The sequence below is a fragment of the Schistocerca nitens genome, chromosome 11 (assembly GCF_023898315.1).
Source record: "Schistocerca nitens isolate TAMUIC-IGC-003100 chromosome 11, iqSchNite1.1, whole genome shotgun sequence".
NCBI classification, from domain to species: Eukaryota; Metazoa; Arthropoda; class Insecta; order Orthoptera; family Acrididae; genus Schistocerca; species Schistocerca nitens.
The window spans coordinates 108,151,135-108,172,327 of NC_064624.1; the positions used below are offsets into that span (position 1 = coordinate 108,151,135).

A 21,193-nucleotide genomic window follows, 5' to 3' on the forward strand; every position below is an offset into this window, starting at 1 on the left:
AACGTGCTTCCCACTACAGTGAACTCGCTCCTAGTCCCATGGGATTCACAATTCCCAACTTCGTACTGTACTACCACCTTGTGAACAATGTACGGTACTACTTCCAATCGGAAGTTCCCGCTGTTTTGGCTGTACCTTCGCGCAGAGGCATTGTATAGCTGAGTGTTGCTCTGTAGAGGAGCCTTTCAGTGTTGTTTGCGTGACATTTTGTGATTTTTTCCTCAAAGTTATAGTATAAGGTAAATACTTATGATTTACCCAAATTTATGAAGGAAAACGTAAAATTGGAACGAGGAGAATTCCAGTTTGAAACAAAAGGAGCCATTTCTGCAATAAAATGGATGGATAACCGTCCAGTCACTTTCCTGTCCTCAATTCGTGACCTATGAGAAACAGCAACAGTGAAAAGGAAAAGCAAGGATGGTAGTAGTACATAGATTTCTTGTCCTGAAGTTGTGGCAGAATACAACAAAATAATGGGTGGTGTCGATAAGTTTGATCAGTTACGAGAAAGGTATGCTATTGGCAGACGTTCTGTAAAATGGTGGCACAGAATATTTTATTTCCTGGTGGATGTTGCTGCAGTCAACAATTTTATCCTGTGGAAAATAAGTAAAAAAGGAAAGTGGACAGCACGATCAGCTCACATACAGGATCCATCTAGCCGTACAATTGATCGCTGGCTTCTCATCCCAAAAAAGGCGTGGACAAAACCTGTCTTTTTGGCAAAAAGGGGTAAAGTACCTGAAGATTTACGTCATGTGGCTGTAGGGGAGCATCAACCCATTTTAGGAGAAACCTACTGGACGTGCCGTCATTGGAGTACCAAAGCTGCGGAAAAGAGCATTTGCTGTGTTTGTACATATTGTCAAATACCACTTTTCATAGACCAGGGGTCTCCAAACGTTTTAGTCTGCGGCCCACATTGATTCCTCCACGAAGGCATAAGGGCCAAGATCTACCTAGTGGGATTAAAGAACCCTAGCACTCCATGATGACCGTAATGTAAGGCTAAAGGAAAGATGAAATCGCAAAAATCTAAGGTTGTGGGAATAGCTAGCACTGAAACGAACTACGATTTTTATTTCATTACATACTTTTGATTGGTGGACGTACCTGACTGAATTTCTGGCATATTTTATTCTGGCGAATATCACTGACAAAAAAGTATGTCACTGCACATTCTTCACGAAAGCGTCCTGCAAAGTTAACGAAATCTCAAAATCATTGTTAGCAACACTATTACTACAAGACGTAACAGAGGTAGAGTATGTCAGCGCATTGTTATTTCAAGCAGCGCAACAATAAGTTTAGTTATGTAGTCTTGCAGCGAGTAGCAGAGCCAGAGCATATATTTGATAGTTCTGTTGCATGATTGTGTCTATGTTGCGAGTGTCTCACGAGTTTTTTAGTGTTTTATGCGCTGTACTAGTAGGTGTGGGACAATTCAAAGTTTGAATTCGAAGAGACAAGGAAAATCTGAAAATCGAAATATGTAAAGAAAGTGAAACCTCGCTCAAGAAGCATCTTCCATAATGATTGATTACTAAGGCTAGTCGCCGAACTGGCGTCCATTTGAAAGACTTGCACTAGACTCGTGAGTAGAATAAAATGCAAAGAATTTTTTTACTTAAAATGTTTTCGCCAAACTAGTCTGTTAACCATTTTTGTTTTTTTCACTATCGCAAGGAGAATGGTCTGTCTGTTTATTGTGGATAGCCACAAGTTTAACCATGACCTTCCGCTTTGTAAAGATAGAGCTCCGACAATGTCGCGGTGTATTGGTCACGATAGGCATCGAAACTCAATTGCTGGCAATATAGGCACCACCTCAAATATTTGGCGGGCCGGATAGAGGGGATGTCCGGCCAGCTAACGCGGGCCGGTTTGCTGGCTCTCGCGGGCCGGTTTCGGCCCGCACGTCGTAGTTTGGAGACCCCTGGCGTAGACCCATGTTTCAGAAAATTTCATGGCAAGTAATTGTGAACAATCATTGTAACAAGAGAAGTAAATTTATCAAATAAATATGACATGTATTGAAAAAGTTGTTTTTGTCATTTAACTCCAAGGAAGGGCAGTGGGAAGAATACTTCCCACCTTTGTGTGACCTCACTTTCACAGTTGGAGCAAATTTGATATTCTGTATGATAAATATACCTATCTCTTAACTAATATCTGCTCTCCATTCATTAAAAAAAACTGCTCAATAATTTTGCCCACGAAAGGGTTAAATTCCATCAAGCATGTATGGGAAGTATTGGAGAGATGTACTTCATTATTTCCACACGCATTGACAACCACCGAGCAGTTGACCTTATCACCACACCCTGTCATAAGAACTCATTACCAACCTCGTGGCCCACTCGGGAGCACATCGCCACGCACACACTGCCGCCACTGGTGATCGCACACCCCATTAAGAAAAAGACGGTCGTGTGAAACCCAGCTCGCGCTATTCGTCCACGAGACTCAGAGGGCCATAGACACGGGTTCACAGGTAGATGCCGTGTTTCTTGACTTCCGCAAGGCGTTCGATACAGTTCCCCACAGTCGTTGTAATGAACAAAGTAAGAGCATATGGGCTATCAGACCAATTGTGTGATTGGATTGAAGAGTTCCTAGATAACACAACGCAGCATGTCATTCTCAATGGAGAGAAGTCTTCCGAAGTAAGAGTGATTTCAGGTGTGCCGCAGGGGAGTGTCGTAAGACCATTGCTATTCACAATATACATAAATGACCTTGTGGATAACATCGGAAGTTCACTGAGGCTTTTTCCAGATGATGCTGTGGTATATCGAGAGGTTGTAACAGTGGAAAATTGTACCAAAATGCAGGAGGATCTGCAACGAATTGATGCATGGTGCAGGGAATGGCAACTGAACCTCAATGTAGACAAGTGTAATGTGCTGCGAATACATAGAAAGAAAGATCCCTTATCATTCAGCTACAATACAGCAGGTCAGCAGTTGGAAGCAGTTAATTCCATAAATTATCTGGGAATAGGTGTTAGGAGTGATTTAAAGTGGAATGATCATATAAAGTTGATCGTCGGTAAAGCAGATGCTAGACTGAGATTCATTGGAAGAATGCTAAGGAAATAGGTTACAGTACACTGCTTGAATATTGCTCAGCAGTGTGGGATCCGTACCAGATAGGGTCGATAGAAGAGATGGAGAAGATCCAACGGAGAGCAGCGCGCTTCATTACAGGATCATTTAGTAATTGCAAAAGTGTTGGGGAGACGATAGATAAACTCCAGTGGAAGACTCTGCAGGAGAGACGCTCAGTAGCTCGGTACGGCCTTTTGTTGAAGTTTCGAGAACATACCTTCACCGAAGAGTCAGGCAGTATATTGCTCCCTCCTACGTATATCTCGCGAAGAGACCGTGAGGATAAAATCAGAGAGATTAGAGCCCACACAGAAGCATACCGACAATCCTTCTTTCCACGAACAATACGAGACTGGAATAGAAGAGTGAACCGATAGAGGTACTTAAGGTACCCTCCGCCACACATTGTCAGGTGGCTTGCGGAGTATGGCTGTAGATGTAGATGTAGATGTATCTCACCTTTTGTACTGTTTAGGGAAATATCATATATCGCGGTGACTTTAGTGTAATTATTGTCGTTGAATAAAAGCATCATTTCTCTTTATCTCAGTGTGCATTTCCCTCAGTTACCTGCTATGCTATATTGCAGCAGCTCTTTATATGTACAGTCCCAAGTTTCATCGATCTCTGTTACTTGGCAGAGATACACCGTGCGAAAGTTACTTTCGTCCGTAAGTTTTGCACACTAGTGTATTACGTGACAGTACCGAAAGAGCCCTACTTATGGAGCAAACACTCTCTGTCTAGGAGGAACAGAAGTCACACCCCGAACTGTCACATCCCACAGTAGCGAGCACTGCTTTTACAGAACACCATTGTCGGTGTCACCTGTATGCATCAGCTTATTCCTCCACGTGAACAGTGCTATCTGACCTTAGTGCCTGCTCAACGGGCTTACAATTCTAAATCACTCAGAAAAACTGAAGAACTTTTGTGAGCATAGGATCATCACTAAGCTGCAACTTCCACCTCATCAACACGGATGACAAATGCCTTAACAGTATAATTATAAGGTTTAACCCTGTTTTCAGACGGAGTTGAGGATCTGAACCTACATATGTATTTATACTCCACAAGCCACTGTACTTAACATGAGGGAGGGTATTTTACCCAATATCAGGAACACACTGTACTACTTCATACATACACTGAATGCAGGAAAAATGACTGAATATACGTTTCTCTTATTCTCTCACGGTCCCTACATGAGATGTACACAGTAATCTACAAGAAATTGCCATTTTTAGACCCCTTAGTACAAATTCTGTGAGTGGTAGGTGGAGACAGGACATATGAGGGGGGGGGGGGGGATAAAAAAAAAATCAAACTAAGTTTTGGTGGACAGAGCTTCGATAGTATCACATTCCGCCACTAGAAGCACACAGGGTGGATACTCCAGAAACAGTAAGACGAGTGCCATCGCTAACGGAGGTCGGGACTAGTTTCAGTACAGTTTACAGAAACAACTGTTTTTTACAAATGTGGTTTTTGCAATGGCCAATTTTTGTGAACACCGTGTGGCAGTGAAATTCCGCTATCTGCTTGGAAAAAGAGTAACAGAAACTCTTGAAATGTTAAAAACGCTTACAAGAATGACGATGTGGGGAACACATGAGTGTTTGAGTGGTTTTCCCATTTCAAACATGGTGAAATGTCAATTAGTGACAATCCTCGTTCCGGTCATCTTCCACGTCCCGAACACGTGAAATGTTGAAAACCTTCGTGCAGTCATCGACAAAGACAGACGACAGACTGCTGGAGAAATTGTGAACTGTCAGGAGTGACTGAGTTCGGTGCAGTGAATTGTGACAGAAGATTTGGGAACGAAAATAGCGGGTGTCTAAAATCATTACAGCTAACAAACTCAGTGCTACACTTACAATCCTGGATCAAAGCAATAATCGAGCCAGTGGAAGACTTCAAGTTCGCCTCCGCCCAAGTAAGCTCGTCAGGTGAAATCAAAGATTAAAACAATGCTGAATTATTTTTTAGATGTGAGAGGAGTCGTCCATTCAGAGTATGTCCTGCACGATCAAACCAGACTTTCTGCTCAGAAGTTTTGAAAAGACTGCGTAACAGTGTGCAGTGGAACTGGCCCAGTTATTGATAGTCGAGTGCCTGGATTTTCATTGTAACAATGCCCATGCCCCTGCTATATCACGATTCTTGGCCAAAAATGGTATGACCCCTGCTCCTCACCCCCCCCCCCCCCCCATACTCACCCAACCTAGCCCTGTGCAATTTGTGTGTGTGTGTGTGTGTGTGTGTGTGTGTTTCCTATAACGAGAAGAGATGTGAAAGGACAGCACTTTCCTGATGTTGCTGGGATTAAGGAGAAAAAGAGAGGCACTATCAAGCATCACAAAATATGAATTTAAACAATGTTCTGAACAATGGAACAAAAGATTACAAAACCGTATTAGTGCAAGTGGAGAGAACTTTGAAGTGTATTGAAGGTTTGTGCTTAAAATATGAATAGTTAAGTTCAAAATTATAACAATAAGTTTGTCTTCTTTCAGGTACCCCCGTACATCGTTCACTTTGGGATTTCGACAGAGAAATACCACAACCGCACTGGTTGCAAATAATTTTTAATACACTGACCTACGTTTTGACACCTCTAAGGATGACTTCATCAGAATGAAATTTCAACAACCCTATAAAATATAAAGAAAAATAAGTTCGAACAGAAACATCGACAAAGGTAAAACCGCCGTAACATAAAGGCTACTTATGTACAGTTACACTCCGAGCTGGCAATAGCCAAAATTATAAGCACACGTGCTCAAGTCAAAAATTAAAAATATTCCGGCATTTGGTACGTATACCTTGTAACGAACATCATCAGACTGATCGGCCCAGTGGCTTACACTGCTGTTGGTAATGCTTCTGTTCAAACTTATTTTATAGGGTTGTTAAAATTACACTCTGATGAAGTATCCTTAGAGATGTCAAAACCTAGGTCAATATATTACAAATTATGTGCAATTGATTGGCTGTGGTACTTCTCCGTTGAAACTTATATAAAGTTGCTGAGAGAGAGCCACGTTCAAAGCTGCACTCTGGGACTGTCTGCCATTTCAGTAGCAGTGAACAACAGAATGCCATGTGTCTGGACTGTCTGCCATTTCAGTAGCAGTGAACGACGGAATGCCATGTGTCGACATGCAGGACCACTGTCTTAAGTGCTGAATCTGTCATTGTAAAGTCGCGAATATTTTGTTCACATCTCAACTGCTCAGTTCCAAGTAGTAATACGATCCTACAGCTGGCTACAGCTTTCATAGCAATAGGAAACATTCTTCAGAAGCTGCCACGCCCTGATAAAAAAATGACATCACCTAAAAATGTCGCCACTGTGAGAGGGGCAATAGTCACGGTGCTAGAAGCAAAACACACATCTACATGCACACCGTCTACAGACAATTTGCGAGTGTGTGAGAAAAATGTTACATTTCTATTTTAAAATCTGCCTGTACAAAATGCTGGAGCATCTGCAGATCAAAGATAGAGACTTCCGACGACGAGGAGACTTCCCAGTACGAGTGCGAGCAATTTCCGAGTCCGACCCAAATGCAATAGTGTTTACGAGCAATGAGAAGCATTTTCACTTAAATGGGTCAGTTAAAAAATAGAGCTACCATATTGGGGTCTGTGAAATGTCTCGCCTAGTTCGGGAAAGATCTCTTCACTCCCAGCACGTGTCTATGTGGTGTGCTGTAGCAGCTGTCAGTGGAATTGAGCGTTATTTTTTTGAGGAAGGCAAGTTAACATTGTCTTACAGGCATACTGGGGGGTGTCACTTCTCTTTTCAGTGATGTGTCGTGACCACTGAGATCGTCAGACTTACGGCTCTCTTGTGAAGGTATTTTAAAGGCTGTGTCAGTAAAAGTCATCACATGCCGACACTGGCAATAATCTGTGTGATGATATTTTGTTCTATGTGGTTCGAATTTTTAGTGAAATTGGAAATAAGACATACAAGTGGGTTAGTGCAATAACAAACATTTATCTCGGGCTATGCGAAACATCACTTTATAACAGCAGCCATATTTTCATTTTGAGATTCACTGACTCTGCAAACTCACAAGCAAAGTATAGCATTCCAAACCCAACCTAGGCTCTGGGTTTTGTTACAGGTCAGTCTCTCACAACATCTAGTTTTCTTCCCATTTTCCATATCAAAAACAACTGTAACCAATATAAGATTTTCACTCTGCTGCAGAGTGTGCGCCGATATGAAACTTCCTGGCAGATTAAAACCGTGTGCCGGACCGAGACTCGAACTCGGGACTTTTGCCTTTCGCGGGCAAGTGCTCTACCATCTGAGCTACCCAAGCACTCTGCAGAGTGAAAATCTCGTTCTGGAAACATCCCCCAGGCTGTGCCTAAGCCATGTCTCCACAATATCCTTTCTTTCAGGAGTGCTAGTTCTGCAAGGTTTGCAGGAGAGCTTCTGTAAAGTTTGGAAGGTAGGAGATGAGGTACTGGCAGAAGTGAAGCTGTGACAATGGGGCGTGAGTTATGCTCGGGTAGCTCACACGGTACAGCACTTGCCGGCGAAAGGCAAAGGTCCCGAGTTCGAGTCTCGGTCCGGCACACAGTTTTAATCTGCCAGGAGGTTTCAACCGTAACCAATTCGTATCTTCCACCACATGAAATCATTAGATTCAGCAATTCTCATTGGCTACCATATACTATCACTCAATTGTTTACAACCTACATCAACGAAATGCAGACATCAGCACACAACATAGGAGCTGCAGACGCTGTTAATTGCACTTTACCTGGCCACATCTATGTTAACAAACACCAAAGATTTATGGAGTTGAAATCTGCCTCTAAAGAAGAGATGAGTTTGATTAAAGGAGCCTGTAAGTCTGAGTTACGAGTAACTTCTGCAGAGCTGAAAATTGTTTTTGAGAGAATGACTGCCACTTCGATGATGGTAACTTTCCCTAAGTGCCCCCATAAATCAAATACAAGCTGTTAAACTTTGAGCCCATACAGATGTTAATAGTTTTTTTTTTACAAATCGATACTCTATTGTTCATTTGAAGACTGTCTGCCAACCTGTATGATGGAGATAGCAAAATTGTCACTGAGTCTTCCTGTAATACCCATTCTTAAATACACCCCACTGTATTTCGCAGGCAATGTTGCATATCCTTTTTTCCTTTCCAAAGATCCTCATTAAATTCCCCGAGACCTCTGTTATACTTCTGTATGGTCTACAATAGCTGTTACGACACTAGCAGTGTGTCTCTGTATCCATTTGATATCTTCTGTTGTGCCTAGGAGACATTTGCAAGCAAAAAGTTGAAATTTCTGGTATTTTTCAAAATAAGTCTTACAAAGTTCCTGCATAAAATGGTTTATAATTTTACTCTGAGTCATCCTTGGAAATATTTCATTTCATTGTTTGCTTGTCTGTGAAGCTATTTAATTTTGAACAGACAATTCTTTAAATATGGATATATCTGAAACCACTACACATAAAAGGATACACAGCACTCAATGTTGGCTACCCTATCATTTACAATATGCCCAGGGAGGACAATCACACGCCTGAGAAAATTGAACCGAACACTGTACAGCACCCGAAACAGTCAGACGACAAGCCACTGAGGGATCAACTGCACGATAAAACAATAAAAGACCTTCATTAGTATTATGAAATGACCATCACGAACAACAGAAATAATTTAGAAGAAAGAAGTCTGGGATACATATTTCCACGAACTCTAAAAAGACAAGAAACCAATAAAATCGCTTTGCCAGTATGGATCTGAACCGTAGTGTTAATTCCAAATGGATGAAGTTGAAGGTTGTGTTTCAGACAAATGAATTCTACTCCTGAAGTCGTTACAGAAGCCAACGAGGCAATTTGTAGGAACGTCAGTCACTGAGACCACCTCCAAAAGTGTATGTGTGTGCACATTCAGAAACCCAATGAGTTATTCAGTAATATGTTTCAGACATGAGCACGTGAGAACATCTTTATGGGGTTAAGTGCTACGATACAGGGTGTCCGTGATGCTGTGTTATCAATTAATGTCAGAAACATGGGAAGAATACGAGTCCCAATGCATCTCAACATTTACCCTGGCTATCATTCTATAAATACACTGCAACTTTTAGGCAGATTAGCCATTTCATACCAGTGCTGTAACATTTCTGCCTCTCCTGATACTTCTAATCTTCATTACACTCAATTTCTGTGGAAGTTTGACCTATGTGGCATTTAGTGGCTCTGTTGGACGACTGTAGTTAGCAATAGTGTCACCAGATGGCAGTTGCACTCAGTTTCGAAGCATAGTTTCAGCTTCTGTTGCACTACTGATTTTATGCCTCATTTCAGTTCTGTACTGACATATTGAGCTCTTCGCTTAGTTGCGTTGTAAGGAATGCAATACAACACTATACACGTTTCCCTTCTTCAAGCTGTATCACACACAGAAGAATTTTTGAATGTTGCACTCTATGTGAAGAAATTGACAGAATGTAATGTACTGAAATGAAATGTTTACTGAATGTAAACATTACCATACGTGTGAAAACAGAAACAACATTTAACATAAATTTCAAATAATTAAGTACCCACACCACCAGTACTCTGTCCAAAACCACGGACCTGACAGAAGGTATGAAAAAATTATGTGAAGTGTATAAAAGATCAAGAACAACCTTTCTATTAAAAATGAAGATCAAAAATGTTTGAATATATGTAAAAATATTTTCCCAAATAAGGTTATAATACAAAGTCTTATTGTGATTAAGATCTAAGCAGTGACCAGGAAGTACAGGGAAAAACGGGATAAATTCGCCCAAGCGGGACTGGCTCGTGCCCACAGCACACGGCTCTGCTACCACTACACCGGTGAGAAAAGGTTAAGGGTTGCCAGGTCACAGTGTGCAGCTGAGTTCAACACCAATGAAGCAAGACAAGGTGAAAGGAAAACTTGCACAAGAATTTTTGGAATATATACTGCGTTCGAACACTGTGAATAACATCACAGAAAAGGATCTCTTCGCAGGCAGGTCAACATGTATTCAGAAAATAACATCCTTGTGAAACACAACTAGCACTTTATTCTCACGAAGTAATGAGTGCTATCGAAAGGGGACCTCACATCGATTCCATAATATCTCTAGACTTCCGTAAGGCTTTGATACTGTTCCTAACGGAAGCTTCTAATCAAATTATTTGTGTACGGAGTATCGCTTCAGTTGTGCAACTGGATTTGTGACTTGCTCTCGGAAAGGTCACAATTCGCACTAAATGATAGAAAGTCGTTGAGTAAAACAGAAGTGATAGTTGGCATTCTCCAAGGAAGTGTTAGACGCCCTCTGTTGTTCCTAATCTAAATAAGTAGTTTAGGAGATGATCTCAGTAGTCTTCTCAGATTGTTTGTGGTTGATGTGTCATTTATCATCTAGTAGAGACATTAGAAGACCAAACTCAATTGCAAAATTACTTAACACAACATATGTGTAAGAAGTAAAAAGTAAGAACTGACTCTAAACAACAAAAATTGTAAGGTTCTGCATACGATTACTAAAAGGAGTTCATTAAGTTTCGGTTACAACCTACGTCACACAATTTTAAAGATTGTCGAGTCGACTAAATACTTACGGATTACAAGTACAAACAGCTCAAATTAGAACCATCAGAAAGAAATTTGTGGGGAGGGCAAAAGAAAGACTGCGTTCTATTGGCAGGACACTTAAGAAAACCAACAAAGCTACTGAAAAGACCGTCTACCGTACACACTCATCCACCCTCTTCTGTATCGTAACTATCCAGTACCACAGAGAATTGACGGAGGACACTCAAACATTCAAAGAAAGCCAGCTCTTTTTGTATTATCGAGAAACGGGCGAGAGAGTGACAGACACAATATGTGAGTCTGGACTGCAATCCTTAAAATAAGTGGCAAGTTCTTTTCACGATCAGTCGCCAACTTTCTCCTCTGAATGTAAAAATATTTTGTCGACTTTCGTCTATTACTTTCATTTATTTTTTACATTCACAGGAAGTAAAAATTTCATCGAGCCAACTGCATATCTGGAAGGATACTCTGTACAATTGTATCTTGGATATCAGTCGAGGATGTCACAGACGAGGCTCTCTTCCGGGGTCACTTGTCAGATAGCCTGCCGACTAGGGGAGTAAGTGCAGCTCACCCCTGATGGTGTGGGCGGCGACGCGCGCCTGGTGCAGCTTGGGCAGCACCTCGACGTCCAGCAGGGTGGGCGCGGCGCCCGTAAGGAACGGCCCCCGCAGCCCCAGGAGGTGCGCGTCCGCCTTGCGCAGCTCCGCCTCCAGCTGTGACGTGTCGCGCACCACGCCGCGAACCAAGTAGCAGAAGCGGGAGAACGTGTCCCTGCAGAGCAGACGGGACAGGTCACGAGATCGATACAATGAAGCTGTTCCTTAAACTGTACTGTTACGCTAGTGGCTGTGCTCGTATATCAATAGTTTTGCTACGATGATTGATGGTAAGTAAGCCATTGTCTGTGTAATAACATCAGTTGCCTTTACATGTCTGTATGTACGAGAGTGGGAACTTAAATAGTGGCAACACTACTGTGGTGACACTATGCAATGGACTTTACTATTGTCGCCGATAGCACACGTTGTTGACATACACACCTTATCTCCGAGCAAATGGACTCGTCTGTCCCACGTCACCAGTGTGCACACAATCGAGGAAACACAGTCACTTGTGAGCGACGGTCTAACGTAACGGTGTCGCTACGTTTTCGAAACAGGAACAATGGAGTCGGATCGAGACTGAATGTGCCAGAGGTCGTACAGCAAGACAGTGTCATCGAGGTCTCCGAGAGGTGTGCGGGGAATCGGCATTACCGCAACCCACCCACGATTTCGCACAACAATGCGCAGGTGCGTACAGCGCAAGCTGTTGCTGCTCTGTTCGGTCGATGGGACTGGGAAGTACTGTACCGTCCACCATACTCCCCGGACTTAAGTCCTTGTGACTTTGATTTGATTACGAAGGTGAAGAAACCACTTCGTGGCTTTCGTTTCAGAATTGTTCCAGAGATTCGACAGGCAGTAGATCGCTCCATTCGCACCATCAATAGAACGGGCTCCGCTAATGCTATACCACACCTTCCACATCACTGGCAACGCGTTATACACAACACTGGTGACTACTTTGAATGACATTAACAGGTGCAAACATGTAACTGTTTTGTATCAGTTGTGAATAAATAGTTTCCACTGTTTAAGTTCCAACCCTCATATATACAGGGTGTACATTAAGTCCGGGAACACTATCAATTATTTATTGCACAGGAACTAAACACTGTACAGATGCCGTACATATTGCATTTTGAAGAGAAACTCTGAAGGTTGTTTTTACAAACATTTCATATGTGAACCACGAGTGACCAGGAAGACATCAATACGGTAATCAAATTTTTGCCATAGCTGCTGCAACATGGCATTGTCAATTGTGGCAGTCACTTTCCGTATTCTCTCCCGGAGCTCTGCTACATCACTTGGTAGAGGCAGTACATACACCAGATCTTTAATGTGACCCCACAGAAAAAAGTCACAGAGAGTGAGGTCTGGTGATCGGGGAGGCCATTCCGTGTAACGGCTATCCCCTTCTGTAGCACGACTGATCTGTCGATGCGGGAGCTCCGTGTTCAGGTACCCACAAACTTCACGATGAAAATGGGGTGGAGCCCCATCCTGCTGAAAGATGAACGGAGAGTCTGATTGCATTTGAGACATCAGCCACTGCTGCAACACGTCCACGTAGGAATACCCAGAGACAGTGCTCTCGCCGAAGAAGACTGGCCCCTACAGTTTTCGTTGTGACAAGGCACAAAACATATTTACCTTTGAGGAATCACGCTCAAATTCAATGCATTCGTGTGAATGCTTTGCACCCCAGATTCGACAATTATGCCTGTTCACTTTCCCATTAGTGTGAAAAGTGGCTTCGTCGCTAAAAATTAAGCGATCAACAATGTCATTCCCATTCTCATTCAACTGTTGCAACTGCGAACAAAACTCAAAACACTTGTCGTCGTCGATCTTCTGCACTATCTCCAATTTGAATGGTTTCATAGACAGCTTCTGTTGCAGGACTTCCCACGCTGTCATTGGAGCCATTTCGAGTTCACGGGACACACGACGCACCAGTTTCTTTGGACTCTTTATGAATGTCTCTCGTACACATTCCACATTAACTTCACTCACAATGGGACGTCCACAACCCATCATAGCGAATTTGTTGTGCCAGTGGTAAATGGCTTTCCTTGTTGGTGGCTTCTTACTGTTCTTGGTTCTAAACATCTGTTGAACAGCTGTAGCACACTTGTCTTTGTTGAACTCCAACACACAGAAAGCTCGCTCCCCACCTGAACTCGCCACGTTTGTGATTAGCGCTATCGGCAAATAGCAAACCACGCCGTGGTGGTAAACATGAAAAAAAGCTTCCAGGGTTCCTCTTCAATATGACATATGTATGATATCTGTACAATGTTTGGTTCTTGGGCAATAAATAATTGAAAGTGTTCCCAGGCTTTATGTACACACACACACACACACACACACGTAAGTTCAGTATTTAGATAAGCATAGCTTGTGATGTGCACCCACCTCCCATCGCCCCAAAATGGTCCAGCATATGATGCAGTGGCACGTGCAGCGTAGCTGCCGAGTGGGGCGTGTGGGGGAGCGTGGGCTGGATTGCGCATCTATACATCGTGCTACAGCAGTAGCTATACGTTATACAATATCTCCATTATGCAACAAATTTAATAATTTTTGGTACCATTAAGTTGATAGGTGTAAAAAAAGATATTCCCTACTTCACCCTTTTATGTTGTTTTTTTTTCCCCTCCTAAAGTGGCCTGTGTTTTTCCTTAGGATTGAAGCTATCTCCATACCAAATTTCAATGAAACTGGTTCAGCAGTTTAGTTGTGAAATCATAACAGACAGAGTCACTTTCACATTTATAATATAAGTACGGATAGTGAGGTCACAGTTGTCACATAATTATTGGAATGTTAAACCATGGCACGACAAGATACAATTTGTCCAAAATCACTGGTCAAACAACACATTTCAGAAAATGACTTCTTGTTCTCAGTGTAAAGATAATGGATAGTGGACAGTGAAGATGGATGAAAACAATGATTTTTGCTTTTCATCCTGTCTGGTGCACCATTTAATTCTGCTCTGTCAAATGTGTGCCATAGAGATTATGTGACTGGCTGATTATATTCTTTTTATGTATATATTTACAAAATGCTCACACAAGCCTTTCACTATGGCATACCCAATTTCATCAAGATAGCTGTCCTCTTCAGATGGTCAACAGATAAAAAGAAGAGACAAACGACCACAACGGAATATACTAAAATCTACTATTTACATAATGGTCATTATGTAGGGAGTTACCTGTCAGAGTTTACATATTCTATAATGATCATTTGTCTCCTATTTTTATCTGTTAGCAATCTGTGGAGGGCCATTGACTGTGGCCAATGCCTGTTACGGTTCTGAAAAATGCTCATCCAACTGTGTTGTAAAAAATATAAAAAATAAAAGATCAAAAGGTTTAAATTAAAGATAGAGGCTTTATTCTGGCATTTAAAGACAGTGGGACAGAGGGCACAAATCTCTGCTGCCTTCATTGATCGAACAGTGTCATATTTCTCTGAGTCACAGGTAAGACAATTTTTTGAAACACCTGTTACATGATGGTACTAGTGCCTCCTCTAATGTCCACATGTAATTTTCTGTTAGAGGTATCTGCAGTTTGTGTTACTCTACGATTCAAGCGTGTGTGCTTACTGTTATTAAATTTTTAGTTGCTTTTGATTTTTACTTTGTACCTTATTTGTAATATCCAGCATAAGACACTGTCACAGGTGCAAATATAATGATAACGGCCACTTCCATAACTGTTCTATAAAGTATGAATGTTGCAGCAGAGGAATAGAAGGTGGAGACTTCCAAATATCTGAGACATTACACTGCTTAAATACATTAATAACATCAGAGGAGGAGACTTCCAGGACATGCACAAAAAGAATGCAGTCCAAATTGCAACAACTCAAGGAGGCTCTGAAAGGCAACTAAAAGACTGTAGACATCTCACAGATACTGATTTAGATCTGCTCCAGTATTATTATGGTTTGGCTATATTGAAAAGAGCAGTACAACCAACATTGCTAGTCCATCCCCAAATGACAGCACTCGTTTGTCGCAAAACTACCAAGTCAAGGTGTGGGTTTCACAAGGGAAATTACATTCCTAATATTTACTTGAAGTAGAAAGAACAACTAAATGGGAATATTGAGAAACTCCAAATGTCCAAAAAACTAAACTTTTCACGAGATACAAAAAAATATTCCAATCTTAAGATTATGTCAAAATACCAGTTTTCTTCTCGTTTTTCATTCCAATGAAAATAGAGGGACAAATGACACTGCACTACAGACAATCTCGACAGGTTTTCTTGATGTTAAGGTAAAATTTACTTAGTGAATATGTGGGCTTTCTCAATATTTTGTAATAAATAAGCATAAATCATCACTCGTACTTTATTGATAATATGGACAAAAATCAAACAAATTATGCCTATTTTCCATTCTCTTTGGAATTATACTCCACACATCGTTCATTCTTTGATGCATTCAGTGTAGAAGATCCTGATGTTTCCTTCTTTGGGTATGAATAGTAGAAATCACCTCAGTTCATGTAATTTCTTGTCATTTACAGACATGTATCTTTGTATAAATCAAATGCTGACAACACAAAATTTTGAGAATACCCACATCTTTTCTACATGAGGCACTGCATAACAACAGAGAGAATGCTGGAATATATGAGGTTTCTCTATATCACAATCGACCTATATGTTTAAAGCACAAAATGATAGGCGACGCAATTTTGTCAAAAAAAACTTGAGCATGTTTGGTTTCTCAATATTCCCATTCAACTATTAAAAATGCCTTTTGAGATCTAAGTGATTGAAGGCATTAAGGAAAATTTAATTACAGTCATATAAATGAACCAGTCATATAAATGAAAGTTTCAGTCAAATAATCTGAAAAAAGTGTGTCAAAAATGTTTTTGGAAAAAGAAGTACCTAGGGGCTAATAGTGCTGAATTTTGTAAGATCCACTAACAAACAAATTACAGCTACAGAGGTAGAGTTCATATAAAATAACAAGACTCCAGCGTAGAAATGCAGTCTCATCGTGAGTGCTGGGTGAGTCCACCCTTTTGTTTCAATGGGCAGCTACTACCAACCAGCAAAGTTTGAGCATTGTCGATGCTATCTCTTTTCTGCACAGCGTGCCACTGAAGCCTTAGTGCATCACAGGAGTAAGGAAAGTTCTTCATAATCAGACTCGTTTGATTATACGCAGTGTCATTATATTTCTGTCAAAAGACGCAAAGGAGGAAGCAAAAATCTCTTTTAAAAACTAATTGGATCCTCATCAACCCTTCTGCCACAAGAAAGAGTCACTGGCTCCAAAAGCTCACAAATTTCAGTATCTTTATACATGTGTTCTCCTGCCACTGCTTAGCGAGTAGATTTTTTATCTATCCAATTACAGACTGCAGGAACTGCTAGCTACTACAGTCTCTCAATACAGAGGACAAAGAAAGAGAGAAAACAGTCACATCTACTTCCTAAGGCTTCACTACTTCAGGAAAGGTGCAGAAGGAGAAGAAAATTTTATATCTATGTAAAATTTACAGGCAGGTCAGTAGTATAGTAAGCAATTTTATCTGCATTTTTACACCTTTTCTGTTTTATGAGATTTCCTACTGGCACGCTTCTGTTGTCGAGCTGCACCTCCTCTACCTCACAATGGCCGTTCTTGTCCCCTACCGTGGCATCTGTGCATGTAAGGACCAAGTTATTTTGAATGCCCTTTACTTTGGGGAGACAGAGGGGGAGCATGCCACTGCAGTTTTCACTGCTGACAAAGAGCATCTTGCCATTGCAGAGAGACTTGATCTTCAAAAGCTAAAAGGATCTGGAACTTGAAAATTGAAGAAGACTATGAAGAAGAAGACTATGGCGCTGGGCCATTCTGATGCTATACAAGTTATCTGAACTCTTATTTACTGTTTTTTCCATTTTTCTTAATTTTTATTCTCTGCGCTTTAGCTACAGTTTACTTTGGAACCACACGCAATAGGGAGTTTCAGAATTTGTGTGCTGTTTGATAAAACATTCCTTAGAATGAGCTGAACAGTTTCCTTACCATATTGAGAAAAAGTTTAGAAAAACAATCATTTTCTTCTCAGCAGTTTCCAGACTACAATATTTTTGTTTTTGTTTTGGTGTTGCAAGCACACACACAAATTAAATATTGGGCTCATTTTATTGGTCACTGTGTTTTTATTACTTTGAGTAAGCTTCTCTACAACAGCACTGTAACTTTTCTTGTAAAGTATAGGATCTACTGAAGCTGTCTGCAGCAACAGCATAACTTAATAATTTTGTTCCAGATTATAGGCTTGCTGTGTGAGGATTCTTTAAGCTGCATTATAGAACATTATTTCCACAGCTTAGGGCACCAAATAATTACTAAGTTGCATCTAAGATTGTTGCAGCATTTCTGTGAAGCATTTAAACAAAATATTTGAGCTACTTGTAACTCTGTCATTCAAAATATTCTAACCTTTTCCAGGACTTTTAGTTCTTCAAACAAGTACACCTTCTTCCTTTTATTCAGTGTGCGCAAAATTACAATATTTTATCTAGTCCAGATAGTGGGCATCCAGTGCTACAAATGTACCTGGCTACTGCAGATTTATTGAAATTATTATGTCTGATGGAACAGTGTGTTCAATGAATCTCACTTTCAAGTGCTTCACCATCTTGCCCTCCATATTCCACATCACATCAACACTGTATTTTACAGGCACCTGATCTGTCATTTTTATTTAGGATTATTCTTCAGATTCTCATGCAATCTATGACACTTTAAGCGGTTTGAACATTTTCTTTAAAATCTTTGTAAAAATGTTGTAATAAACTTGACTATTTCTTGTAATCACTGGGCGATTTCATCTCAAATCATACAGGTCATGTCAACTCGCAGTCATGAATTTATCTGGAAAAAATACATATTAGACCACTATAACACAAGTGTTAAGAAATATGGTATTTTCGTTTTACTTTAATTTTTGTAAATGGTACAACCCTTTGAAAAATGTATATTTTGTAAATAACTCTTGAAACAGTAGAGAGCAAAAAATATATAACTAATAAACCAAGAGTGTTTGAAACCTGGCAGATGTTTTGCATTAAAGCTCACTCTTAGTGTGTTGAAATTTAGTTGACACCCCACACTTATGGGCTTCCTTTAACTTACAAATTTAAGATGTTAATTTTTCACTTAAAAAATTTTTGTTTCTAATTTGGAAAGTCACAGAATACTTATCTTTTCCGTCATATTACCAAATACTACTGATGTTGTTATAAACCGTATCTTCTCTGCTCCAGCTATCTGTATTATGTAAATATTTATAACCGAGTAAGTAAAAAATTGCATTTTTACGATTTTTTACCGAATTATTTATTGGAAAAACCCTATCTGAAAACTTTTGAGAATTACACAAAATACTGTTTGATTAATGTGTCAGTAAGCAGTGCAAACACAGTGGGCAATATTTTTCTGTGTTACGTATTAAAAATTTTCCTACATTCTGCACCTTTCACATCACTGAATTTCAGTATAAAATATCACTGAATTTCTAGTACAAAATATGCATGTCTGCAACACTGTTTCCAGTGCTCTTCTGTTTCCAACAAATATTTGTTTTTTCTTGTACATAAACCATTCTGCATTGAGTTTTGTGTTTTGATTGAACTTTTTGTTAGACACAATGTCAGTGAGGAAATACAGCAGTGAAAGAGTGAGGCGTGTGGATTCTGAAAAAAGATAAAAGACGCTGGTGTGTAAGAAAAGTGAAAAACACTTGTTGGAAATCTATCAAAGGTATTGCGGAAGTATCTTGGTCCTCAAGTAACAGTATTAGCATCACATTCATTGTCCAGGAACAGCTACACTCACTACAAAATAAAATTAGTGACAATCCACCTGAACAATCACCATCACAAGACAGTGCAGATGTTTATATTCCTGGGTGTGAAGCCGTTGATGCATTGAATGTTAGAATTTCTGCTGCAGCCCCTGCTATATCCCCCCTTAAACCACCAGGAAAGGTAAGAAGCACAAGAAGGAAAAAGTATGTATAAAGAATAGTGGAAGAAATTGAAACAAGTTCTATACAAGCAACATCTTCAAAACATTGGGAAGATATAATGTAGATGCACTTGGTACAGAACCTGAAGATAGTGATACTTGCACAAAATGTGACGTGTGGTTTCAAAATCTACATACTGCTACCTCAGCAGTCACCTATACTGAGAAGGTACAGTTACTGACACTGATACCAGGCAGCGATTCTAAGCAGCAAATACAGAAGTACATACCCTCTTCCTCACATTACTTAATTTAAAAGTTCATAAAATAAAGAATGAGGAAGGTATTGGGCATGCCCAAATTCTTACTGTGGGCATCTGTTGCAAGACAGATACACTTACTGTTGCACTGGAATATTACCTAAGTGATGGCAAAGATTGCAGCAGGTCCCACAAAAGTCTACTCCTTATGACCAAAATGGGTATAATGCCAGCTAATGAAGGAAGTACGCACACGTATTTATTGCACTAATTTGAAACTTATTTGTTTCGCCGTAAGCAGTGTCACAGGAATGACGTACACAGAGATGGACCTGATGCTTTTGTGCATATGCCAAGTGCCGCAAGATAAATGTTGGTAGCAGGGCTGTGCAATGTGTCCTGGTGCTGAAGTGATGACTGTTAAAGCATTGTACATTCGGGATACTGGCAATGACATAATATATGTACTGTGGAAGGGGGGAGAGTTGGTGAGAGTAGAGCCAGAGAAATTTGTTACAGATGTTAGGCATTGGGTCATGAAAGGGATTGCTCACCATCATATCCAGAGGATTTAGAAACACACCATAGCAGAAGTAAAATCAGACATCCCAGGATGCCGACACATTAATTCTTAATTTTGACATTGCTGAGAACAGGTCTGCTGCTTTGCAGAATGAAATTCAAAGTTACCGCTGACACATATCACAGGTATCAATATTCACATGTGTTGCTCACTTCCTTGGAACATCACACTGTTTTGCTATAGACAGAGATGATCTCGTTCATGACAGGGCACATGCATGCTACACTGTCAGAATGATTACTGATGACATAACATCTACAGGCCATGCATTCTCTAAACATGTGTATGTGACTGACGGTGCAGCATCTCATTTTAAAAACCGCTTTCAGCTTTATGAGCTTGGTCAGGAATTAAGACAAAAAAAATGGATATTTTCAGCAACAGGTAATGGAAAAAGTGCATGTGATGGTGTAGGAGGTCTCTATAAACATCTTGCAACAAGATTTAATCTCCAGCATGAAGCTGTTGCTACTACAACTGATGCTACTGGATTTTTACACATCGTGTCAACATTAGTAAACAAAACATGAAACACTTAATACTAAATGAAAGTACGAGAGTAAGTCAATTATTTTGTGCCATTTAGTTATATCTTTGTTTATTTCGGTAGTACTGTCGTTTTACGCTGCTTTTTTTATTTGCTGTTATGTCTTTGCAATTTTCAAGCTGCTAGATTAGTTTCGTTATGCTGTCGTGCTGTTAATCATGGCTGCCCTGCTGTCTATTTGCACCAAAGAAGAGCGACGTTCAGCGATTCGTTTTTTGTGGTCGGAAGGCGTATCGGGGGCCGAAATTCATCGAAGACTTTCAGTACAGTACAGGAACAGTGTTTTGCCACAACGGTGTGTCTACGAATGGATTGAAAAATTTCGAAATTGTCGCACAAGTGTTACGCACGATGAAGGTGCCAGACGACCATTTATCGCCACAAATGAAGAAACCGTGGAGCGTTCACATGAAATGATTCTCTTAGACGATTAACTATTGATGAAGTGGCACATCGTCTGGCAATAGT

General features: G+C 40.4%; 2 protein-coding genes across 2 annotated transcripts in view; both read right to left on the reverse strand.

The window, feature by feature from the left end:
• LOC126213576 (transcription initiation factor TFIID subunit 10-like) overlaps window positions 1-21,193 on the reverse strand; it is a 128,730-nt gene that overhangs the window by 100,798 nt on the left and 6,739 nt on the right. The window lies entirely within an intron of this gene.
• LOC126213575 (chloride intracellular channel protein 5-like) overlaps window positions 1-21,193 on the reverse strand; it is a 37,551-nt gene that overhangs the window by 10,259 nt on the left and 6,099 nt on the right. Inside the window, exon 2 of the mRNA XM_049941423.1 lies at window positions 11,301-11,500. Coding sequence (XP_049797380.1) covers window positions 11,301-11,500 — 200 coding nt within the window. The remainder of the gene's footprint in view (window positions 1-11,300; window positions 11,501-21,193) is intronic.